This window comes from Hylobates moloch, unplaced genomic scaffold (assembly GCF_009828535.3).
Source record: "Hylobates moloch isolate HMO894 unplaced genomic scaffold, HMol_V3 SCAFFOLD_8, whole genome shotgun sequence".
NCBI classification, from domain to species: Eukaryota; Metazoa; Chordata; class Mammalia; order Primates; family Hylobatidae; genus Hylobates; species Hylobates moloch.
The window spans coordinates 32,962,239-32,989,289 of NW_026652283.1; the positions used below are offsets into that span (position 1 = coordinate 32,962,239).

The 27,051-nt window shown below is 40.4% G+C and overlaps 1 protein-coding gene across 17 annotated transcripts in view; it reads right to left on the minus strand.

The window, feature by feature from the left end:
* The window catches only part of PUM1 (pumilio RNA binding family member 1), a 112,974-nt gene that overhangs the window by 26,957 nt on the left and 58,966 nt on the right, over positions 1-27,051 (minus strand). For 10 of the 17 annotated variants that reach the window (XM_058441941.1, XM_032160004.2, XM_058441943.1 and 7 more), the window contains 4 exons: positions 17,214-17,380; positions 14,499-14,769; positions 4,153-4,246; positions 2,893-3,009 (listed from right to left, as the gene is read on the minus strand). In XM_058441941.1, coding sequence (XP_058297924.1) covers positions 2,893-3,009; positions 4,153-4,246; positions 14,499-14,769; positions 17,214-17,380 — 649 coding nt within the window. The remainder of the gene's footprint in view (positions 1-2,892; positions 3,010-4,152; positions 4,247-14,498; positions 14,770-17,213; positions 17,381-27,051) is intronic. The other 7 variants (XM_058441944.1, XM_032160012.2, XM_032160005.2 and 4 more) reach the window with 3 other exon arrangements.

Consider the following 27,051-nt stretch of genomic DNA (forward strand, 5'->3'; position numbering starts at 1 on the left):
GGTTACTACTCAAAAAGATTTTGAATTTTCAGATTAGGGATGCTCAACCTGTAATGCATGTTGGGAGTACAGCCGTATCTACCTTGAATGCGTGGTTGCAACCTGCAATAATAGTGCCAACGCTCTCCCAAAAGCCAACAAAAGCGAACCTCTACTGGGCAAGGGCTGCTATTACCACTAACATCTGCATTATTCTCTAAATGTTCTCAACTGGCATTTCTACTACTATACTCGGGTCACATGGCCTAAGGTTAAATTTAGGAAAACACCCGAGGGCAAATCAACTGAGCTTGGTACATCAGGACGCCTACTTCAATTCCGGTGTGACTGACATCCTCTAAGAATACACATTTTCATAGTTTTAACAGTTAACATTTCCTGTTATTTGTGAAAGTATTAACTCATTTTCACCCTGGCTCAACTGACATATACAAAAAACAAGATTCTGATCACTAAACTACCATCTCAGTGACAGCAGCAGTGTCAACCCTCAGACCAGTTCTTTGTTTCAAGTAACATAAATTAGTAAAGACTTCTAAAGGAAGTACAGAAAAGACAATTCAAGACAGACAGCACAGGCATTCTATATACTATAGTGAAGCATATGCATGAGCTTTGGAGTTAAACCTGGTTCAAGCCCCAACTCTACAACATTTAAATTGTGTGACTTCAAATGAGACAGCTGTCTCTAGGTTGGGCACAGTGGCTCACAACTGTAATCCCAGCACGCTGGGAGGCCAAGGCGGGTGGATCACTTGAAGTCACAACTGTAATCCCAGCACTCTGGGAGGCCAAGGCGGGTGGATCACTTGAAGTCAGGAGTTTGAGACCAGCCTGGCAAACATGGCGAAACCCCATCTCTACTAAAAATACAAAAATTAGCCAGGCGTAGTGGTGGGCGCCTGTAGTCCTAGCTATTCAGGAGGTTGAGGTGGCAGAATCACTTGAACCCAAGAGGCAGAGACTGCAGTGAGCTGAGATCGCACCACTGAACTCCAGCCTCGGCGACAGAGCAAGACTCAGTCTCAAAAAACAAAAAAACAAAAAACAACAAATAAGGCAGCTGTCTGAGCCACAAATTTCTAATCTCTAAAATCATCATCTGACAAATCACATGAAAGAAAAGCATTCAGGACAATGCCTGACAAAAGTTAAGTGCTCAATAAATATTAATGATGGTAAGCAGAGATCATTCTCCTACGAAGAGCTTTCTGTTTTCCCCAAAAGGGGGATGACCACAGACAGACAGATGACCCTATGTTAACTATGTTCCCATCATAACCATGCCAAAATGTAAACAATTTTTTAAAAAATCTAAGAAACGCTAGGCTACGTTTAAGTTCATAATTGCAAATTATATGCTACATAATAAGAAGTAAAATTTCAAAGTAATATTTAGTCATGATTAACTTGACTTGGAGGGATCTTCTCCCAATGAGTATCTAAACTGGAAGACATTTTGTTTGTCCTAATGTTGAATTCAACCCATCATACATTTATGGCCCCATCACGGTGATGGTAACTGTGCAACACTGAGTCAAATAACACAGATGCCTGTCTTTTAAAAATCTAGTCTCAAGGGAAAGAAAAAAACACTCCCAGGCTGGGCACAGCGGCTCACGCCTGGAATGCCAGCACTTTGGGAGGCCAAGGCAGGAGGATTGCTTGAGCCCGGGAGTTTGACACAACACTAGCCTAGGCAGCACTGGCGAGACCACCCCATCTCTACAAAAAATTTAACAATTAGCTAAGTGTGGTGGTGCACACCAGTAGCCCTAGCTACTCAGGAGGCTGAGGCAGGAGGATCCAGTGGGCCCAGGAATTCAAGGTTACAGTGAACTGTATTCATGCCACTGCATTCCATCCTCGGCAACAGAGTGAGATCCTGTCTCCAAAAAAAAAAAAAGAGAGCGAGAGAAAGAAAAAAAAGGGGGGGGAAACTCATGTATACATCCCATAAGCAAATATAAAAACAGTGCAGTACTTAGCCAGCTAGGGCACTTCGCAGGCAAAGAATGGGAAAAAGAGCTTACTACAGAAGACCACAGTGACCAAAGACAGGGGCCTAAACCAATGCAGTATCTGCAGCAAACTAAAATCAGATCTGTATTGCTACAATGTATGGTGTCAGCCAATGGCAGTCAACTAGGAAGGGAACTGGGTGGTACATATGTAGAGACCTGTATGAGGCATGGTGATAGAGCCCTATATGCTGTGGATCCCAACCCTAGCTAATCCACAGAATTATCTGGAAGCTCCTTAAAAATACTGATTCCAAGGAACAAAACACCACCACCCCTCTGGAAGCTCCTTAAAAATACTGATTCCAAGGAACAAAACACCACCACCCCTACCCCGACTCCAAGTAAGCTGTAACGATCAGCCACGTTTGGTAATAACCGTAGTATGCCATATTAGGGTAGAAAAAAAGGGAAATCAATAAAAGGTTTAAGCAGAAAGATGAAGAGGTAAGATCTCAGTTTGAAATCATTTTCTTGAACAATTTAGAGGGGAAGAGGAGGTGAGAGAGGCAAGGAAATTAGAAATATATGAGAGACCAGTAAAAGTACCTGAACTATATGATAGACTAGAGGTGGTAGGCGATCTGGGCAAGGGGAGAAATTCCCAAAATATAAATGAGCATGTGGTGGCTCCATGGATCAAAAATACATATGCAAGGGGTATGTGATTAATTTGCCTTTGAACATTTTCAAGTCTGAGGGGCCTATGATACAGCTACAGAGAGATATTAAGCTGGCAGGTAGATGGCACTGAAAATCTGGATAATCTCCACTGGAGACATGGATTTGGGAAAGAGTATAAAGAATGCACGCCCATCTCAAATGACTTTTAAGCAGGTGAGAAAATCCCTCGTGCAGCAGAATGTCTCACCTAGTGTCGCTGCTGCAGCCAATCCAGCTGTGTAGGGGTCCGTCCCTGGGGGAGCAGCGCTGATGATGTATGGATTGGGGACAAACGCAGCGGGAGCTAAACCTGCTGAAAACATACCTGTCAGTAAAAACAAACTTGACTAAAACTGCAGCCCTATCAAATACCTACACAGTTTGGCTATTCACTCCAGGCTGTAGATAAGGAAAAAATGAAAAAAGAGAAGACGGGACAGGTTGAGGGTAAAGAGAAATTTTAAAAAGATAACTGCTATACTAAAGATTATAATGAAATGTTTATATAGTCAAATTTTACCTTTGCTAAAGAAATATTTAACTTAAAACTGTATATACAGTTATAAATTCAGCATAATTTCTAAAAGACTATTAAAATTGTAACAGCCTACAATAGAACAATTTTAAAGACTAATATTAAAATGGGATGAAGTATTTATTTCTATTTAAAACAATTTTCCAAACAGTTTTCATGAAATAATATGTATGGGTATTGATAAAGATTACCATCTACAACTATACATTATCAGACCCAAGGACTTTATGCCTGGCCTTTATTTATTTAGGTTGGAAGTAAGTATATTCTTCTACAGCCCATCACATCCAAGATTAGCTATCTCCTTTCTACTCAATCATGCCATTTTGACACATTAAAAAAAAAATTCTACTTCTACTTGTTTACACTGAATGCACTCTATTTCTAAGAGACCTTAAGCAGGTCCAAGGGGAAGAAACGTCTAGGCGGTACAATGAAAACGCTCAAAACTTTAACAACTGCTACAGGAAAAGGGCAAAGCTACTTTAAAATCGGTAATTATATGAGAATACTTTTAAATTTTTTCAATGCATACTTACTGGAAAATGGATTTATACTGTTTGTTCACAAAATGAGAAGCTGATATATTTACAGTCTATAGAACCACAACTTATTTAATCAATGTCATCCAAATCTTACCGAAGGAGCTAATGTTAGTCACCAGTCACTACTGTGATAAATACTTTAAATCCTGAAACAGCTGAGGTAGGGCAATGGCTGAACACTGAAGAAATTTTATGATGCGGGTCTATAAGCTATGTCAAAACTAATGTGGCTGGAAACAACTGGACAAAAGGAAGAGGCCACTTACTCTGTCTGAGGGATTTGTCTGAACTTTTATAATCAGTTTAAATTACTGGGTTTCACAGCAACCAGTTATCCTAAAATGGCGGCCACACCTATCACGAAAGAGCTATGGGCTTAAGGACTTACCGATGTGCGGCTGATGAGCAGCTGCCAGTGCATACTGCTGCTGCTGAGCAGCTGTCAACTGCTGGACAGCAAGCGCATTAGGTCTTTGGAACAGCTGAGGCAAGAGGAAAAACATGGTGTGGTTAGGGAAACTGTCTTACAAAATCATTTAAAAACCTCTCTGACTAAAAATTTTAATAAACACTTGTTTAGGCACGATACCTTAACAATAAATGTTCTCACACTCTACTTCATTCCCATGGGATTAAAATGTTTCATACTTCTGTTCTCCCTGTCTCTTTCTTTACTTCAATTTGCTGTGTCCTGGTTCCATGAGCTGACTGCTTCACAGACTATATGTCCCCTGAACCACAAACACACACTCTCTCTCACACACACACACATATATATGAGATACATAATCTATATCTATCTATCTATATATCTCATATATATGCATTCAAAAGCCCTAAAGATTATCAGGTCTACAGGTCCTGCCTGATCCAAGGCAAAGTTAAAAATTAGACAAATGTACTACCAACTGATTTGTCACATTGCCCCTAGTGCTGAATCTCCTTTCAGTGCTTTCAAGACCCCACAAATAACTGAATTAATCCTCACCTACTCACATTTTGGAGAAGAATATGAAAAGTGTTCACTTCTTCCTCTGAGCTGCCTCTTCCTGGGAAAATGGTATTGAATAACTTCCTCAACTAGTAGCTTATCCTAATGAGTAAATTAAGACACCTGCTCAACTTTGGGAGCTCAGAGTCTTCTGGGATACTAGTCTTTATATGCTGAAACTAAAACAGCAGAAACACAGCCGCTACTAACAAAACTTGCATTATGAGCTCACACCTAGCACACTTCTTAGTTCTAAAGAAAAGAAAGTTCAAAGGCCTTAATAACACTAAGAATGTCCTATGATTCTACCTTAATACAAAACCAGTCATTCACTCATTAATTCAACAAATATTTATGAAATAAATGATACCTGCTAGGCACTGTGCAAGGAACTAGGGATACGACAGTCAATAAAACAATACATAATCCTGCCCTGATGGAGATTACATTTTAGTATGAATAGTATTGGTACAAAGGGGGACGCCAGTAACCTAATCTGTGGATCACCTTAATGGGCCTCCTTCCAAGGAGTCATACTGAAGACTTCAATGTTTGCTAAAATCGGACTGAAAGCACTTACTGAAGTGACCTCCCTGGATAGGACCTTCAACCTACCTGCTCTTCCTACAGGATTTTTCAACAGCTCAGCTGACATTGCTGGATGATGTTTAACAGACACCATGGATCTTGAATTACAGATGTCCTCATAAAGAGACCTGATTGTTTCAGACATTAGGAGATAATGTCATTCTACCAACTCAGCTTAATTATTGTCATGACTGGACTTACTCTTATCTTAGGTGGTAGAGAGATTTCATCCTGAGATTTGGCTACCCTCTACACCTCCAACATATGAGGAGGCTAATTTTAGATTAAAAGAAAACAAAAAGTGAATACTTTGAAGGTATTGGCCAATTTCACCTGTTAACTCTTTAGTCTCAGTCTCTGCTTTTGGAGTATGAATGTCAAAAGTAACCATGCACAGATTTCAAAAATACTTTAGTTTTTTTGTTTTTTGTTTTCTTCCCCAAAAGTTAAAGAAAAACTTCATTGCGATACTGGTAAAAAGGAAACAGTATTACTAAATATCAATTATTAAAAAGAAATAGGGGAACTAATCTACTGACAGACATTATCAAAACATTTGTCCTCCAGGAAGGGAGCCAGTCAAGACTATTTGGTAACAGTGTGCTTGTGATTTCTGCAAGTTGGTTTCACATTTCTGTTTTACTAAAGATGTGTCTCACACAGTATTCCCTCCAACAGGAGGCAGTCCACCTAAGAGGGACAGCCAGGAGTGGGAAAATAAGTAAAACAGTAGAAAGCTACTTTTAAATTATTTCCAAGGTTGTGAAAACATCTCATAGTTCCACTAAATATGTACTGCCTCTTCAATGGGTTTCTGGAATTTTCTTGGCCTAAAACCTTTTGCAACATTTAACATATCAGACACTGCTTGCGCTAGCTGCTTCTCTCTACCCTTCTTTGCCCTACTGCAAACAAAAGAATTCATTTCATTCAACAGATGTTTTTCGAGCACCTATTATTAGGTAGGTGCTGTGACATGGAACTGGGGAAATAAAGACAGTATGTTCAGAACACAACTCTTAAGGGTATCTCGATTTATTAACCAAAAACAGTAGTCCACTGCCATTCCACCTGACTTACCCTCACTTCATATATTTTTGTTAGTTTGAAGAGTCAGAGTCTTACTCTGTCACCCAGGCTTAAATGCAGTGACGTGATCATGGCTCACTACAGCCTCAAACTCCTGGGCTCAAGCAATCCTCCTGCCTCAGCCTCCAAGTAGCTGTGCATGTCACCACGCCTGGCTTTTTTTTTTTTTTTTTTTTTTAACTTTTTTGTAGAGATGAAGTCTGCGTTGCTCAGGCTGGTCTGGAACTCCTGGGCTCAAATGATCCTTCCACTTTGGCCTCCCAAATGACTGGAATTACAGGCATGAGCCACCACACCTGGGCTATGTATTTTTTTTAATATTACATGTCAGTCATTTTATGTATGTGTACTATATCTGTAAATATACATGGAAAAACATGGCATGTGGGAATACCACAAAAGTAATCATTCCATACAACATTAGCTTGCGGTTTTCACCACCACATTAAAACATTCTGAAAGCAGAAACTATTACTTTTAACCAAAAGCAAACACGCCTTACAAGAGACCCCAGATAGCCTATGTTTGAGAGCTGATTAATATCTTAGAAATTATGGTGAATAGAAAAGGATTTTCTTGAGACCATTTTGCAGTAAACAACTTAACAAAAGTAAATTATACATCTACAGCAGACAGATTTGATTACAGAATAGATTACAGCAATTTTGGCACATTCTCTTTATGTAAATGGTGCAATATTAACTGGAAATACAGAGTATTCAAAACAAATTGGGTAATTGGCAAGTGACAGATTCCAAAGGATCCTGAAAAACTCACACAAATGCCATCTGCTGGGCAAAGCACTGAGCTCTGCTAACATTTTCATGTTTTCCGCAAAAGCAAGGGAATGTCCCATAACTGAGAAACAAAATACCGTGAGAGCTGGGGGACACGCTTAAAGGTCAGTATAATGATAAATGTGACGCTGTTAACTATAATTCACTTGGGCAGATTTCACAAGTTGTTCAAGAGTCTGAATGCTGGGGAAAACGTATCATCTACTTCAAGCATATCAAGGTTCCTAATACTGAAGGCATAGTTTAAGAAGTAGACAAGCTGGTTTGCCTCCTTTCCCTGTCACTATATTAAAAACACTCTACAGGGCTCTTATTCCAGAAGGGAATCCGGGCAGCCAAAAACAACCAATATAGTGACTGACATGTAGCTGGCATCTTATAAAAGATATCAATAGCAGTTGCTGACATAAAAAATTATGGCATTTTTTTCTAAGCCTGGAGGAGTAATGTCTAAATAAGGAGTCAGTAAATACAAAAGACTACCGCCCCCATTGCCCCACCGCCGCCGGCCACAATAAAATGTACTGCCAGCCCTGACTTTTTTACCAGTTTGAGACTATATACGTAGTAGACAGGGGTTAAGAGCACTGACTCTGGAGCCAGACAGCCTTGGTTTCTATCTCAGCTCACCAGTGACTTGCTGTGTCACCTCTGGCAAATCGCTTAATCTCTCTGTGCCTCATTCTCTTCTCTTTAATATGACAATAAAGATAATATGTAACATGGCAGGTTGCTGTGGGGATTAAAATTAACACATGTAAAGTATTTGTAAGACTCCTTTATGTGTGATGTTCTTTCTGATGAATGGGGAGAGCACCCCCAACAGACTCAGCCCTTCTGAGAGTCACCCTTTACAGTTCCTTCCCAGAGCCAGGCAGCCCAAGCAGACCAAAAGCAGAGGGCGGGACTCCTCCTAGTCTGTATTAAGAGTCGAAATCAGCCAGGCACAGTGGCTCACGCCTTTAATGCTAGTATTCTGGGAGGCGGAGGCAGGCGGATCACCTGAGGTCAGGAGTTCGAGACCAGCTTGACCAATATGGAGAAACCCCATCTCTAATAAAAACACAAAATTAGCCGGGAGTGGTGGTGCAGGCCTGTAATCTCAGCTACTCGGGGGGCTGAGGCAGAAGAATCGCTTGAACCCAGGAGGCAGAGGTTGAGGTGAGCCGAGATGGCCACTGCACTCCAGCCTAAGCAACAAGAGTGAAACTCCATCTCAAAAAAAAAAAAAAAAGAGTGAAAATCTCACCACACCAGGACCACCAGCTGCTATCTGTGGGTCACAAAGATAACAGGGAAGACAGAAAACCATTTTTGTTTTTATGGATGAGTACTTTCTGCATTATACTACTTTAAGAAAAAGCTATGTGGTTGAATTTGAAGGTGAGACAACTCCGCCTATTAAAAGGCTCTGCGTTTCTAATACAAAGTTCAAAAGAAACAGCCTGAAGCTAGAAACCAAAATAATAGCTATTTGCATAGCTTGTACTAGATGACCTTCAAACAAGTCCCTAAACTTCACTGATTTTTATTTTTATTTTTATTTTTTTGGAGACAGAGTCTCGCTGTGTCCCCGAGGCTGGAGTGCAGTGGTGCGATCTTGGCTCACTGCAACTTCCGCCTCCTGGGTTCAAGCAATTCTCCTGTCTCAGCCTCTGGAGTAGCTGGGATTACAGGCTTGTGCCACCACACCTGGCTAATTTTTGTATTTTTACTAGAGACAAGGTTTCACCATGTTGGCCAGGCTGATCTCAAACTCCTGACCTTGGGTGTTCTGCCAGCCTCGGCCTCCCAAAGTGCTGGGATTACAGGCATGAGCCACTGTGCTTGGCCTCTTATGAGTAAAAATAAAATAGCTGCCCTACTTCATGGGGTTGTTTTCAGGGTTCACAGAGAAAATCCCTTCGAAACAGTAAAAGCACTGTATCAATGATGGGATTGTAAAATTTTAAGAAAAAGGTTTATTTTGGAGTCATTCCTCAGCATATGAAATTGTGAAATCTTGTTACTGTTTGAAGCTTCTAGATAAAAGCCCAGTTTATACCAGGTTATTTGAACTACTGCAAAGATCAACTAATGATTACAATGATTTTTGGTAGGCGCATACAAATTAAACCATGCTGCTAAACTAAAAAAAATCATCATCATCATCATCATCTGTGCATTTCTTTGGCCGATGAAGAATCTGATTCCAAAACAAATGATTTCTAAAGTCCTAGGGAAGAACAAAACACATCCCTTCACTAAGTATATTAATACCTTTTGAGAAAAACTTCACTATAAGTAAAATTTGAATGAAGTCAAATAACAATAGAGGTAAGCTTCAACTGATCAATTACTAGTCACTCTTTGTCAGTTACTATACACACAACACTTGATAGAATAATCATTTGTAAATTAAAGAGAAAGTTGAGCATATTAAATACCTACATTAAAAGTATATACACACTTGGCCTCACGAGAATGACAATCACACTGCCACACTTTTAACAACACATGCCGATTTCCACTCCCCTCTGACTGTGGTCGTGCAGGAATGAATACCATACTTCAACTTTCATTTTCAGAATATTGAATCTTTGTTAAAATTCATGCTTAACAGATGAGAGTTTTAGTACAACAGTGTCCAATTTTGTAAAACATACGACATTAGGCTATTTTTAGATTAACCGAATTATAAATAAAGATCAACAATACAATTAATTCTACACTGATATAATCCTGGCTTTGGTTTGTGCCACGTTTGTAATATAATACAACCTAGTAATAATTTTTTTTTTTTTTTTTTTTTTTTTAAGACGGAGTCTCACTCTGTCGCCCAGGCTGGAGTGCAGTGGCGTGATCTCAGCTCACTGCAAGCTCCGCCTCCTGGGTTCAGGCGATTCTCCTGCCTCAGCCTCCGGAGTAGCTGGGACTACAGGCGTGTGCTATCATGCCCGGCTAATTTTTGTATTTTTAGTAGAAAGGGGGTTTCACCACATTGGTCAGGCTGCTCTCAAACTCCTGACCTCATGATCTGCCCGCCTTGGCCTCCCAAAGTGCTGAGATTACAGGCGTGAGCCACCGCGCCCGGCCAAAACCTAGTAATAACTTTCTAAACTGCATTTAAGGAAACAGGCAACTGTATAGCATTTTGTAAAAAATAAATACTGCTCCAACATCACAGTACAAAATGACAGCATGAAAATTACCTTTTCCCTATTTGCAGGCTGCTCCATGTCATGTATCTCATTATAGGCTGATAATAAGTTTGATGAAACCAGCTTATTACACCAAATCAAAGCCAAGATTGAAAGAAAATATAACAAAAGGGAGAATTACTTATTTTGTCAACCTCCAAACCAGATTCCTATTCTAAAAAATCACAAATAAAGCAAACCTGCCATTTGCAGCAAACAACTCTAAACCAAGAAAAATGATCACCTTTGTTGCTTATTTCAGAAAGCCAAGATAAAAAGAGGAGAATGTGCAGGAAAATATGTGCTGCACTAGATGTCTGTTCAACCCTCACAATCATCAGTACTGAGACTTCCAGCTGGTTCTCAAGGCCTCCAGGACCTGGACTCAATTTTCAAAGGCATCTGTACCTCCTTGTCCTCTTCTACACTCATCTTCTACTCCCTTCAGCCTAGGACCACACCACGGTCATTCCCAGCTCCATACCTCTGCTCTGACCTGCAACAAAATGTATTCCACCTGTCCTTCAAGTCAGTTGCGTGCAACCTTTGTCCTCATTGAGCCCTCCCCTTGTCCGATAGGATTCAGAACCCATCAATTTAGCACTTAGTTCCCAAATGTTCCACTATTGTTTAATTCAGAACCCAAGGTTCCTAGAAGGACACAACAGTCAACAGTTAACTGAATAGTAAGAGTAAGAGAATGTCTCAAACTGCTGCTAAACTCACACTAACCACAAACAACTAAACTATAATAATTAAGTAATTCCTCCTTTAAAGTGTCTTCTCATTTCCTATAGGCAACACAGCATAAGACTCCCAACACCATCTCTTCAACCTCTCTAGTTATTTTTCTTCAACTTAAACCACCAACCAGACTGACTACTTCTACATTATCTACTGAACACATACATATCTGTTTTACTATTTCCTCCACTAGAATTCTCATTTTCTTCCTATATAAAAAAGCCTTTCAAGGCACAGCTAAAGAACTACCTCTTCTGGCCGGGCACAGTGGCTCATGCCTGTAATCTCAGCACTTTGGGAGGCCGAGGTGGGCAGATCACCTGAGGTCAGGAGTTCAAAACCAGCCTGGCCAATGAGGCGAAATCCCATCTCTGTTGAAACTACAAAAATTAGCCAGGCATGGTGGTGGGTGTCTGTAATCCCAGCTACTCGGGAGGCTGAGGCAGGAGAATCGCTTGAACCCAGGAGGCGGAAGTTGCAGTGAGCCAAGATCATACCACTGCACTCCAGCCTGGGCAACAGAGTGAGACTCTGTCTCAAAAAAAAAAAAAAAAAAGAACTACCTCTTCCACAAGTCCTTCCCTTCCCAAGAGACCAGAATACCCTCTCCATAGTTGCAGGGTTCCAAGGATATGGGCATAAATGGTCTCATCACTTGTCATCGAGTACTTCCATGCACAATTTAAATGATAAAATGAGTTACAATGACTAAACTGAGAGCAAATCAAGAGGAAGAAAGGGAATCTTACTCTATTCATGAAAGATATGGTTGGCTACAAAGAACAAAAGATATGAACAGAAGGCTGTATCTGCAGAACACAAATCTGTGGTCTCCCTGAAGTTATCTACAAAACTGAGTGTCAGAGAATTATGTACATTTTTCTCATGAGAGAGACCATGGCTTCTGATCAGATGACAACACAGTGAGCCTTAAAATACTAAGTTCTGATCCAAGAACTAACTTTCCTGGATATTACACAGTATAGTTATTTGTATATAAGGCGTAAGCTGGATCCAAAGGACACACATATTACAAAACACAGTAGTTCTCAAAGAGTAGCCTCCAGACCTCCTGAAAGGCTAGTTCCAAATTTTAATTTTAGGAAGCACATTACATACAGAGCATGCACTGGGATATTACAATAGGGATGGGGGAAAGTCCCCTGAAACCTTGTTCTGCTAAAGCAATGCAGAGGAAACGGGATAAGGTTCAGTCTTTGCCCTCAAGGAGCTTACAGTCTGGCAAGGACTATTAGACAAGTCATCACAACACAAGACAAAACATGGTAACACCTTCTCTTAAAGGAAACACAAAATGCTATGGAGTTCAAGGGAGGCAGACATGACAGCTTTTCGGTTTGGAGACTAAGAAAGGAAGGTGACAGTACTGAACCTTGACAAATGAGGTGGACGTAAATTAGAAATGAAAAGTAGAATAAAATGTAACGAAAACCAAAAGGACACGGGATAAAATGTAAGAAACAAACACCAACTTCCAATAGAAAAGGAATCCTTCCTTCTTGACAACTACTAGCTCTTATACAGGAACACTGAGAGATTGAGGGTCTTAAAGATACTAGGAGGCTTATGCCAGTGGTTCCCAGGTATGCTATTAGGGCCCCCGGTACAAGAATGTATAAAACAAACTACTCAGAAAAGAATTATGGCCCATGAGATAAAACAACACTCACATCATGACAGTGGTATGTCTGTGTAAAAATGTCTCTATGTTGCAGCAACCAAGACATGCATAGGAAACCTGAATCCAACAAGAGATTAACTTTCAAAATAATGTTTACTTTCAAAAACTGCTGAGATTATATGGTGAGGGCAGCCTTGGTTTTATATTTTTGAATAAGTGGTAGCTATGATATAATCATGCTAACTACTTGTAGGTACATAGAAGTACATTTCTGCTCAAGTTCTAATAATTGTCCAGCCTCCAAAAACTGGTAAAATTATTTTGAAACCAAAGATCAATAAACCAAAAAAGAATCTCAACTCTAATTATGAAGTAAAGAACAGTTAAAAAAAAAAAAAAGAGAGAACCATATATTTTTGTTCATAAGAAATCTGAGACAAACTCTTCTTAAAAAACACAGAAAGGGTTAGATTGCATTACACTGGGAATGGAAGCTAAGAACCAAAAATGGCCATTAAGAAGAGAAAAAAGCACAGAAAGTCAATTCATATGGGGAGGCCGGCATACCTACTAAGAACTGCACAGAGAAGAGTGTACACTTTTAGTTTACTCTGAAAGATATTTTGTTAATTTAACCTTATATGAATATGCACATTCACACAATCCCTTAAAGGTATTTATTGTTCATAAACCACACAGGAGACTTAAAGGGAAACTTCATATGTTTAACTTTTTACTCTATCAATCAAAATTCATTTAGTATCAGCTATTTATGACAGTAACTAAAGGTAAAACATGGCATAACTAATCTCCAAAGACCATAAGCTAATTTCCCTACATAGAATTTCTAAACTTCAAAATGAGATGCTAACCTTTTAAACCAGAAGTCTGTATTAACGATCTATTACAAAACTACTAAAGAGTAACAGAAATTCACAGTCAATCAAACTGCTTCCACCACACGGGAGAACTTAACAAGATTGGAAAACTAACAGCCCCTCTTTCGTAGTTCAGACAGCTGACCTTTCTTTAAAAAATAAATAAATAAACAGAGATCAGTTAACCCTAGAGGTAGTCCTACATGTCTTCAAAAACAGAAGGCAGACATACAACATCTTCAGGGACTTATGAATTTAAAAAAAGAAAAAGAGCCAAGCAATTTCATGGTAGATTTTAAGTTGAATGATTTGTGTGTGTGGTTTCCTCTGATCGCATTCTAATACTTTTGAAAGATGCCAAATCCTTATCTATGTTATCTGGAGTAACTTGTTTAACTGTAAGACACAACTGGTAAGATGACCTGGCACTACACTCCTGACAGCGATGGATAGTAGAGTTTACTATTTTAAAAACAAAACAAACCAACAGCATCACAACCACATAAATCTTCAGAGATTAATTTAGCACCCAAGAGGGTTGTGTTACAAGAGGCAACACTACCTCATCCACTCCCCAGCTGCTGAGGAGAGCCAAAGGAAGTACATACAGAGCAGGGTGGCCTCTTGCCAGTGACCTCAGCATAGGGACCAAATGAGCTTCATGAGGGGGCTCTGTAAACCTACATCACTAATAAGTTCATAAGGGCTAGCTATGGATAGCCTGAAACAATGCCACCTCCTCCCCCGCATCCCCCCATCCTTAATTATTTGAACAACGTGCTGGCTGGAGGGAGAGTAGAGAGGGTGACAGAGACACACACAGTACCTGTTGTTGAGAATTGTAGTCAAAAAGTCCCACAGTTGCTGCTGCTGAGTCCACAGGTACCTGCGTGCCTGAATAATCAAACTGAAGAGGCTCCATGCCCACATGTTCCATGGGGTCCAAGGGGACACTCTGGGACTCCATGTTGGAGAAATCCTCCACAGGCTTGGCACCATTGGTGCTGGTCAGCTGGGCTAAGCCCTCAGAACCATTCTGGTTTGGACCCAGAAGATCCACTTCATTAGCAGAGTTCTGGCAATTACCAGGGGTACGGCTAAACAGAGAAAGTAAAGGGCATTAAACCTTATTTTCAGTGGGGAGGGACTACAGCAACCCAAGTTTAAGGACAATGTCCTCAACATAGCTCATTATCAACAGTATTTAAAACTATTTCTGTAAAACAACCAGAGATACTTTACAGGGCTTACAGGGTTACATCTTCTAAATTGATGCTTCTATTGCCAGCAATTCCATGTAACTCACCCCTTAAATTGACATTAATTGCTATTAATTTACATCCCTTCACCAAGGGGGCTGGGTTTGAGGAAAACTGAAATAAAGTGGAAAAATCACTGTCTGTAGCATCCATGAAAGCAGATCCCAAAATGCAGGTAGCAAAATATGTCCCATCAAAAAGCAACACCTACTCTTTAAATACAGAGACAATGGAAAAAGTTGGTTTCTGGGGAAAATTCCACAACTCAGTGATTCTAAAAAGTTTTTATGTTCCTGGCATATTTGTGAGGAAAGAAAGAAAACGAAAAAAGTTTTTACATATCGTTGGTATTACTGACCAATGCTGAAACTAACTCCCCTTTCTAAGAAACCAAAATAAGCAGACTATTCCAAAGTAGTACAAGATGAACTCATTATCTAGGATATGCCCCTGTTAAGGAGACAATTCTAAGAGTAATGGGAAGATGTAATTTATCATCCAAACCAGGACATGCCTAAGATTAAAAAGGGGGGGGGGCACTATTGATAATTATTGATAATTATCGTGGGACACAAGGTTCTGGGTAACCCAGGGTCTACCATCACCTTATATAAAAGGACTTCAGGATTATATGATCCAAAATCAGACTAATATATAATATTATATTATCAGGAGAGTGTAGCCTGTGGCAACATTCAATGCCCTTCTTCTCCACCTCCAACCCCCTACCCCCAAAAATCCTGTAGTCCAGTAGCTGGTACATATTAAAGGTATTATTCTGGTTCCTTCTCTTTCTTTCTCTCACTCACACACTCACCACCACCACGACCAGCCCCCATTTAAATACAACAAAATACTGCTACAGACTGCTGGATATTCAAGGTGGAGAGGACACCTGAACTCATCTGAAAGACCTTAGGTAAGTATTTATTACCCTGTGCCTTAAATTTTTTCCAAAGATTGTAATTCAGGCCGGGCATGGTGGCTCGAGCTCACACCTGTAATCTCAGCACTTTGGGAGGCCAAGGCAGGGAGACCACTTGAGCTCAGGAGTTCAAGACCAGCCTAGGCAACATGGCAAAACCCCATCTCTACAAAAGATATAAAAATTAGCCGGGCATGGTGGTGCGCAGCTGTAGTCCCAGCTACTCGGGAGGCTGAGGTGGGAAGACTGCGTGAACTCAGGAGGTGGTGGCTGCAGTGAGCTAACTTCATGTCACTGCACTCCAGCCTGGGTAACAGAGTGAGACCCTGTCTCCAAAAAATAAATACATAAAAATAATTTTTAAAAAGTTTAAGACTGTAATTATTTACACGTGCAAGATTAACGATAATTAGATCAGGAATACAAAACAACTGACACTTGTCCTACAACGATGGTGCAAAATACATTTTCATTTGGACTTTGGCAGACGTTAGAACAAGCAGGGGGTGTGTGTGTGTGCACGCACACACATTAGCTTTAGACTGATATTAAAATTACTCAAAATTAAATTCTCTACCTGTACTATCACACTGGAGATTTTTTTTTAAAAAATCCTCTACGTGTATATAACTGGACAAGGATTTTTATAGATTTTTCAAGAAGAATACGTGCCAACTGTGGAAGATAAATATACATTATTTTAATACTGTGTAACTTAAATAATAGGGTAAAGCCTGCAAATTAATCATGACCAGAGATGGAATGAGAGGCATCTGCAGAAGAGATATGATTAAGAACAAATCATTTAAGCTGCATCTCTGGTTCTTCAAAATGAGGAAAATGATACCTGGTCCACCTACCTCAAAAGGAGCTCATGAGACTCAAATGAGATAATGCACAAGTTCTCAGCTGTTTTTCCCTCTAAACCAGCAGAGGGATATGACGTACTCCATTAGTAACCATAGCTCTCTAATATATGACACACTCCATTAGTAACCATAGTCTCTAATACAGTAATTTGGGAGAAACTTAAGAAAGGTCTCAAGGCATCTATCCTAGGTGATTTTAATATCTGAGAATCACTGAAATCGTCTTCTCTGGAATCTTTCTTCAAATTTTAAAGTTCTATGCAAATGCAAAATCTACCATTTTGGCAACGCTTCAGGCATTGACAACTTTTAGAAAATTCCACCTCACCAGTTAATTTATAATCTTTGCAGCACAGCCTACACTAGATTGGATTCTTAAAAAGAAAACATGAGGAGGAGAAGAAAACGAAAATCAAAGTAAAACTAAATCAAAACAAACAAAATCCCATAGCCCACATTCAAAAATCAGAAGTGTAAAACATACAAACCTAAAATCTTTGACGTCTGCATCAATCCCATTCTGCACTGGTAAACCATTGGTCTTGTCCATCACATCACCCTCCTCCTTCAAATCTCCTAGCTTATCTCCATCAAACGTACCCTTGTTCTTCTTTTCACCTTTGTCGTTTTCATCACTGTCTGCATCCCTTGGGCCCTGTTTAAAAAATAGCTTCAGCTTCACTAATCGTCATCAACTAATAATAACGGGCAACCGTTGTGGGCACCAGACTACACTAGATGCTACTCAGAAGAGGACAGTGTTGTGCCCTTTCACACATTACAATCTAATTAACAAACAACACAGAGGCAGGAACACTGCAGAAGGTCTTGCCAAATGAGGGAGACAGACATACATTTATGTTACAGAGTTCAGAACAGTCTTACTATATCCAATGTCCCACCAACCCATTTTCTTCCTTCCTTTTTTTTCTTCCTGCCCAAAGCCCAGCCATAACTTCGTAGCTCTTGGTCAAGTTCTCTACTCCCAATCCTAACTCTATGTAACAGCATGACTCTGAATAAGCCCCAGGTATGATAGCTAATAGCATAGAAAAAAAAATTATTAAGCCTGTAAAAAGAATTTCATACTTCTCCACTGCGCTATGTAAATTCCTCCCTTACTTCTAAATATTGAACCAAGTGTGGTCTGACATCGTATCAGCTCAATTATTCTGTACCTCATCTTGGGATATAAGCCCTGTCAATCTGCATCACCTCCCAGCTCTACCCTATAAACCTCACAGGTATGCATCAACAATTCACTGATGACCCTTAAATTTTTTAATGCCTCAAAACAAGTTAACTCTAACTATGAGATTCTTTCACCAAAAGTACTTTAGTAACTACCTTCTACCATCTACCGGTAACAAAGATTATTCATGAGATCTCTAAGTGGGAGTATGTTAAATTGAAGCATTTGATACAAGAGAATTTCTCTCTGAAGTGTCTATCTCCTCTACCAACATCCCAAGTAAAGCCCTGGACATATAAAGTACATGTACCTTGATTTCCAAAAGGAAAAGATTTGGTATAGTGACTTGACATAGTACAGAGAGATTTGCAGAACCTTACACCAAAGGGTTAAGGGTTTAACTCTTTGTTTTTGTAAAACTAGAGGAAAGCAGCCTTGCTTTTCCCCATGACTGACTTCTGGTTTAAGGAAGAGAAATGCACATGGACCAAGTTCAAGTTCCTGGTACAAGGCAAGATCCACTCAATAGAAGATGAGAGCGGCTGCAAAGCATTTCCAGTCACCAAAACCAAACGTCAATGGGGCAAAATCAACAATGGAGGACACAGCAGCAGACACTCGTTATAAATAGACTGTGGACAGGCCTGTAGATCCAAAACCAACAGATGCTCTTAAGAGATCACTGGCCCAGAAAGGCTGACATTCTTAAACCTTTCAACTACTACTTTAGAGCCCATTTTACTTCTAAAGTTATTCTCTGTTCAAATGTGATACAGAAAAAGATAATATAAAAAAGGAACAAATATGATAAGGAACTGAGAAAGGATATACAACTTAGCTTCATGTGGCATCAAGACAGTAAATCACAGCTTTGACGGCCATTGAGATGTGCCTTTCAGAATAGAATCTTTAAAGTATGTGGCTGTTATTGATTTAAAAGGACTGAATGATAACCAATTATGCACCATGTTGAGATTCCTCAAAGCAGAGATGGGAATATGATAGGGTTCTAAAGGCAAAAAGATCTTTCAAAATATCCAAAGGTAATAGTTTCCTCCACACTGCAGAGGCAAAACTGACTGAAGCTGTGTACTCATTTATATCCCTAGCACTGACTGCAGTGCCTGATAAAAGCTCAACAAATATGATGACGAAAATTAAAAGGAACAAAAAAATCCTGCAAAACTGAACTGTTAAAATAAGAATGATCTTCCTGTTGTCTTTATCATCATTAGAGTCCAGGAGGTGATAATATGGTCTAGATGACAACTCTGCCTGAATCAGAAACCATTAATGTCAACAGCAAAAGAATATTAGAAGAATCATCCCACTGCCACACCTAAGTCATCATCTTCCACAGTCTACAAACAAATCACTGGCTCAGAAGAAACAGTTCAGCTCCAATTTCTCAAAAGGAGTTCAAAAGGTCTGTAGGCAAAAATGGAAAGAAAGGGCCAGGCGCAGTGGCTCACACCTGTAATCCCAGCACTTTGGAAGGGCAAGGCAGGATCACTTGAGGTCAGGAGTTCGAGACCAGCCTGGCTAACATGGTGAAACCCTGTCTCTAAGAAAAACACAAAAATTAGGCAGCACCTGTAATCCCAGCTACTCGGGAGGCTGAGGCAGGACAATCGCTTGAACCCAGGAGGCGGGGGTTGCAGTGAGCCGAGATCGCACCACTGCACTCCAGCCTAGGCAACAAGAGTGAAACTCTGTCTTTTTTTAAAAAAAAAAAAAAGGAAAGAAGGGAGGATAAAGCAGCAGTAGGAAGTTTCAACAACAAGCAAGACAGCTGGTTGCAGGGGATGTGCACTAGTCAAATCAATGCTCTGCATTATCTTTCTTCAGGGGCTCTTCACAAGGGCTTTACTGAGAACCTGCTCAGCTCATCTACATGCTGACTGGCCTGAAATCTCTTTTGTGGTGGTGGTGTTTTTTAAGATGGAATCTTGCTCTGTTGCCCAGGATAGAGTGCAATGGTGCGATCTCAGGTCACTGAAACCTCCACCTCCCAGGTTCAAGTGATTCTCCTGCCTCAACCTCCCCAGTGGCAGAGATTACCGGCATGCACCACCATGCCTGGCCTGGCCTGAAATCTTGACCACTAAGTTACACTTTCAGCCACTAATTCAGCCACATTCTCAGTTATACTGCCACGGGCCAGATTTTCAAATATTTCCCTGCAATGTGTTACATTTTACCAATATCGTACAGGCCATTCCTACAAAATACCTGGTTTTCTACTCTGAATAAGCTATCGATGCCTAACCAAAATAGTGGGGTCCTTCTTTTAGAGAGTGGGGAACCCAAGGAAAGTTTCTAATTCTTGATCTGGGTAGGTGTTATATGGGTGTTTTGATTTTGTAGAAATTCAAGACGATGAACATTTATGGCTCATACACTTCTCTGAACATAGGTCATATTTCAATAGAAAGTTCACTTAAAAGAAAAAAGAAACTCAAGAAATCAACAATGGCCCTCCATAAAAATGGCTGGCAGAAGTCTGACTTCTGAGTAAAAACAAAAGCACAAATAGGAAACCATTCTGTCAAGTCTGTTATTAAGAGACAGTATCAGCTGCACGTGGTGGCTCATGCCTGTAATCCTAGCACTTTGAGAGGCAGAAGCAGAAGGATCTAGGTTGAGGCCTAGAGTTCAAGACAAGCCTGGGCAACACAGAGGAGACACCACCTCTAAAAAAAACTAGCGGGGCGAGGTGGCATGCACCTGTAGTCCTTGCTGCTCAGGAGGCTGAGGCAGGAAGACCACCTGAGCTCAGGTGTTCAAAGCTGCAGTGAGCTGTGGGGTGGGCACTTGTTCTCCTCCAAGAATAAATAAAATAAAGGATATGAAAAGAAAAGAAAAATAAAAGACTTGACTGATATTTTGAGCTCTCCTGTTATTCTGAAAGCTGCTCTCCTGAAGTTTGAGATTCCTATGGGGAATACTACCAAAAATTTACACTGAATGCTCAGAACAAAATATGCACTGCCAATGCACTCCAGTCTGGGGACAAAGTGAGACCCTGCCTTTATTTCATTAATAGACAGCAGTATCAGGTTCAAGATCCTTAAAATGGTCTCTTAAAAACATGAAGACCCTAAAGACAATAGAAGAAAGGTATAAATGGACTGCTAAGTTTTATGAAAATTTTACACTTCTGAAAAATATTTGATAAACTATTCACAGCTGTGTGAATTTTTTTTTTTTTTTTTTTTTTTTTTTTGAGACAGGGTCTCACTCTTTCACCCTGACTAGAATGCAGTAGTGCAATGATAACTCACTGTAGCCTTGACCTCTAGGGTTCATGCGATCCTTCCACCTTAGCCTCCCAAGCAGCTATGACTGCAGATGCATACAACATGCCTGCCTGATTTTTATATTTTTTGCAGAGATGGGGTCTTGCTATGTTTCACAGGCTAGATTCAAACTCCTGGCTTCAAGTGATCCTTCTGCCTCGGTCTCCCAAAGCTCTGTGATTACAAGTGTGAGCCATAACACCTAGCCCAGTCTTTTAAAAAGTACTGAACCCGCCAGGTGCGGTGGCTCATGCCTATAATCCCAGCACTTTGGGAGGCCGGGGCGGGCAGATCACCTGAGGTGAGGAGTTCAAGATCAGCCTGGCCAACATGGTGAAACACCATCTCTACTAAAAATACAAAAATCAGCCAGACGTGGTGGTGCACACCTGTAATCCCAGCTACTTGGGAAGCTGAGGCAGGAGAATCGCTTGAACCCAGGAGGGGAGGTTGCAGTGAGCCAAGATCACACCGCTGCACTCCAGCCTGGGTGACAGAGCAAGACTCTGTCTCAAAAAAAAAAAAAAAGTACTGAACCAGGGTGCACAGAACCTACATTCTATCTCAACTGCTAACACTTACTGGTCACAGGACTTTGGACAGGTCATTTAATCTCTGAGACTTGGTTTACTCATGAATAACAATGAAATAATGCATGTGTGAAAGTTTTATAAAGATAAGCCATTTTACACAAACGTAATATAGTAGTAGTAATAAAGAGACGCACTAGGATGGTATTTCTTATGTAACACTATACATGACATCAAGAATAAAAATCTTAAATGTCCCAATTAAGTATTTAAATCTCAAATACAAGTATATAGCCAATATGGCCCTCCCAGGGGCACTGTCATTTTCACAAAGCAGTGGTTCTATGACTAGGGTTAAGCATCGCAATCTTTTTAAATTCACAGGTGGCTGGGCTCACCCTCTGCACCAGAAATCGATCTGATTGGTCTGTAGAGGTTCCTGCAAATGTTGTGAAAAGCTTCTCCTCAAATAGCTCGGATAAGTATCCAGAATTGAGAACTAAAGTAATTAAATCCAACATAAGCATCAGAAAGGCATGGTTTGTGATTTGCTTTTTTGTTGTATATTATCTAGTACATACAGTACTGGAAAAGTCTATTAGCTAAATGAATAAATGAAAAAGGCTTAACAGCATCTTTTAATTATGGGCTTTCTTTAGCTGAATGTTAACCCAAAGTTATAGTGCTCAAATCCAAACTTCAGTAAAATGCTCAAATTCCAAGTGGCCAAGCCCAATCAAAATCTCAAGTGGAACCAAGATGCGTGCTGAGAGATCCCAGATCTACAGAGAGGCAGAGAAATCGCTAAATATCAAAGAACTGGGAGAAAAGCAGACGTAGGTAGAACTATATATTGTTGAGGTCAGAATCCATGCACTTATGGCTCAACTTCCTCAAAAGACTCACATAAAGGGGGGAATACTTCCTAATATACCTATTAATTCTGAATGAAGTCAGAAGATTTCAAATCTATTTACTACTCTTACTGCAGTGATCTTAAAAGAAAGCTTCATACAGCAGAAGCCATATTTAATGGGATTAGTCATTTTCCTCCCTTCTTTCTACAAAGTATTTTATACCTGCTTGACACACTGAGTCCAAAAACTATAACAATGTTTACTAAAACATTGGTTTCTTCTGCATACACTTACCCATTTTCACAAAATGCAAAAAAACTGAAACGTCTAATTCCTTTGAAGTACAACAATGTCAAGCTCTACTGGTAATTTAAAATTTCAAATATAAATTAGCTGGGTGTGGGCCGGGCACGGTGGCTCATGCCTGTAATCCCAGCACTTTGGGAGGCTGAGGCGGGCGGATCACAAGGTAAGGAGATCGAGACCATCCTGGCTAACACAGTGAAACCCCGTCTCTACTAAAAATACAAAAAAATTAGCTGGGCATGGTGGTGGGCGCCAGAGGTCCCAGCTACTCGGGAGGCTGAGGCAGGAGAATGGCATGAACTCAGGAGGCGGGGCTTGCAGTGAGCCGAGATCGCGCCACTGCATTCCAGCCTGGGCGACAGAGTGAGACTCCGTCCCAATAAATAAATAAATAAATAAATAAATAAATAAATAAATAAATAAATTAGCTGGGTGTGGTGGCACATGCACTCCTGTAGTCCCAGCTACTGGGGAGGCTGAGGCACAAGAATCACTTGATCCCAGGAAGCGGAAGTTGCAGTGAGCTGAGATCACACCACTGCATTCCAGCCCAGGCGACAGAAAGAGACTGTCTAAAAAAAAAAAAAAATTCAAATATTAAAAATTATAAGTTTGAAACTGCTAGCCATGTGAAATACTTAATTTAACATATTAAATCTGATCCTTTATTGAGGATTTCTACTCACAAACAATGCCAGTATGGCACAGTTGAAAGCAATATAGCTAAAAATTGAAATCAGAACAAACAAAGTTTGAATTCAGCCCCCCATTCCCCCTCTAAGACTCATTTTTCTCATCTATAAATTAATAGGATAATAGTATCGGCCGGGTGCGGTGGCTCACGCCTGTAATCCCAGCACTTTGGGAGGCCGAGGCGGGCGGATCACGAGGTCAGGAGGTCGAGACCATCCTGGCTAACACGGTGAAACCCCGTCTCTACTAAAAATACAAAAAATTAGCTGGGCGAGGTGGCAGGCGCCTGTAGTCCCAGCTACTCGGGAGGCTGAGGCAGGAGAATGGCGTGAACCCCGGGGGGGCGGAGCCTGCCGTGAGCCGAGATTGCGCCACTGCACTCCAGCCTGGGTGAAAGAGCGAGACTCTGTTTCAAAAAAAAAAAAAAAAAAAATAGTATCTACCTCAAAGTGTTGTTCCAAGGACTAAACAAGGAAATTCATGAAAGTACAGTTGTCTTTTTAAAAAAAATACTTTATCCAATTTTCACATTTTTTCCCCATTGCCTTTTTCACAGTGCTCTCACCAGCCCTCCCCACCAAGGCTTACAAATTGCTAGACATACTATGTGTTATCCCCCAGGAAACTTTTAAGGCTCTAATCATTACACTCTTTGTCCAGCTGAGTTTTCTGAGATACGCATATGATAGCAGTGCTTATCAAACTTTAATGTGCATACAAATCATCTGGGTAGTCTTGTCAAAATGCAGATTTTGATTCATTCGCTCTGAGGTATGATCTGAGATTCTGCATTTCTGATAAGTTCCCAGGTGATGCTAATGCTGTTGGCCCACTGACTTTGGTAGTAAGACTTTAAATGTTTACAAAGCATTTTCATATATGCTACACAGCCTATGAATTAGACTTTGTTGAGTTTTGATTATCCCCATTTTGCAGATGAATTAAGGTCCATTTGAAACTCAGACCCCTGATTTCTACCTGCATTACACAGTACAGAAGTTTTCAAACAAAACCTATGAAATTAAGTAGCACTGGTTACCTAAAGTAAATGCAGTGAAACCTAGACAAATAAGTTTCACGGCCCAAATAGATGTATACTACGAATGTGTACACATCCTCCAGATCAAAAAGCAGATACTCTCTACAGAACAAACAGAAAGAACTTCCCAATATATTTTTTCTAAAAATCTTTCTTCTGTGAGGTTAAGGTGTCATTACCCTAATCAAAGTTTAGAGTGGTCTTCTCATTTCCCTGGGCACCATCAACCAGCAAGGTAGAAATCATGGTCCACTTTTTGGCTGGCTGGGCTTCCGCCTACTTGAAAAAGATCAGCTGGTATTCCAGAGAGCAGGGTCCTTAGATGACAATCTCACCCACAGGCCTCAAAAATACAACAATTACATCTGATTTTGTAACCACCCTGAACCATGGGGGGCTGTGGGGCGAGCACCTGTTCTACTCCAAGAATAAACAAAATAAAGGATACGAAAAGAAAAGAGAAGTAAAAGACTTGACTGATATTTTGAGCTCTATTATTCTGAAAGCTGCTCTCCTAAAGTTTGAGATTCCTATGTGGAATACTACCAAAAATTTACAGTGAATGCTCAGAACAAAATATGGTTGCCAGATTCTTCTTGTTAGCCAGAATGTATTCTTATCACAGAAGCCAAAACCACTAAATTGAGACCATTTGTACAATCAAAATGAATTCAAGCCAGACAAAGAGCTAAACAGCTTCAATCTAGCCATAACCAGGAAAGTTCACTGAAAATGGTAAACCACCATATAGAGATTTTAGTTCTGAACCACCTTTACCTGAAAAGTTAAAGTCTCGATTATCTGTTGTCAGTGTGTAAGAATAACTTTTTAGTTACTTGCTTTGAGGTCTACAATCACTATACCATCAGAGATGATGTTTTCAGCTCTCAGGATTAAAGTGACGCTTACTGGAGTTAATGTTGATACAGCTACTCCAAAAGTAAAAAAAACCTGGATGCCCTGACCCCATATACTACCAAGTACCACTCCTCCTTTAGAACAATTATCTAAAAGAAGCAGAAATCCTATCTTCCTGGTTCTCTGAATTCAACACTTTAAATGACGGACTAGATTTCAAAAGAAAAGGCTCACTTTCCTCAAGAAGATGCATGCATCCTATGACAACCATAAAGTGATTTCGGGCTTCCACAAAAAGAGCTTTGGTCAGGTGTCATCCTGACCAACAGGCAGAGGAAAGTCAGGTTAGGTATAAAATCAAGAGGATACAACCACAACGCTGATAATCAGTTCACTGGCCGGGCGCGGTGGCTCACGCTTGTAATCCCAGCACTTTGGGAGGCCGAGGTGGGAAGATCACCTGAGGTCAGGAGTTTTAGACCAGCCTGGCCAACATGGGGAAACCGGGTCTCTACTAAAAATACAAAAATTAGCCGGGCATGGTGGCAGGCACCTGTAATCTCAGCTACTCAGGAGGCTAAGGCAGGAGAATCACTTGAACCCTGGAAGTGGAGGTTGCAATGAGCCAAGATCATGCCATTGCACTCCAGTCTGAGCGACAAGAGTGAAACTCCATCTCAATAATGATAATAATAATAATCAGTTCACCGAGCCACAGGTCTCCATCCACCAGAAGACTGTATATGCCAACAAGCGGCTTGATGTCACTAGATCAGTCCTCTTGTATCACTCTATAGATGCAATCTAAGTCAAACTATGGGATAATATTCCATTACCCACAATCTTCCTTCTAAAAGAAGCTGGAATACAGATTTGGAGAATTTTCATTTATCTTTATGCATACCTCAGAAGCTCAGTAAATTATCTTGATGGTTAAAGTCCAATCTTCTGACCCCATCTATCCAGCCTGAAGTCTTAACCTCCTCTGTCACAATTCTTTTGTAAAAGAGGTAGATCACCAGTCTCCCAGGACAAATGATACAGCTTTTGTCATCAAAATAACTGTCTAGTGAGATGATTGTTTAAAGAGAGAAAAATAAGTGGCAAATGATTCAATCCCACCATGTATCTTCCTCCTAAATTCCCACTATTTTTCTGCCTCCTACAAGCTTCACAGTAATGCAAGCACATACCTCCTGGTTAGTGCCCAAGAATTAGAAACTGATCACACCCATGACACAGAATTCACAGCTAGAGTCACAGGTTCTAGTTCACCACACTAGCAACCTACTGACGCACAACACTAATTTCTGCTGAGGAATCTGTGCTCATAAGATGAGGAAAGAGTAAGGACAGAAAAAGAGGTGAGCTGGGGATAGGGTGAAAAAAGAGAAGTAACTCACATCCAAAGGGTAGATCTTGTTCTTCCCAGCAGCCCCTTGGGAAGGTTCAAATAGAAGGAGCCATCTCCTATCTGATTCACAAGCTACTAAACCTGACCTAGGTCTCTGCAGGGTCAAAACACCGAAAGCAATCAGGTCAGCTTTAGAAT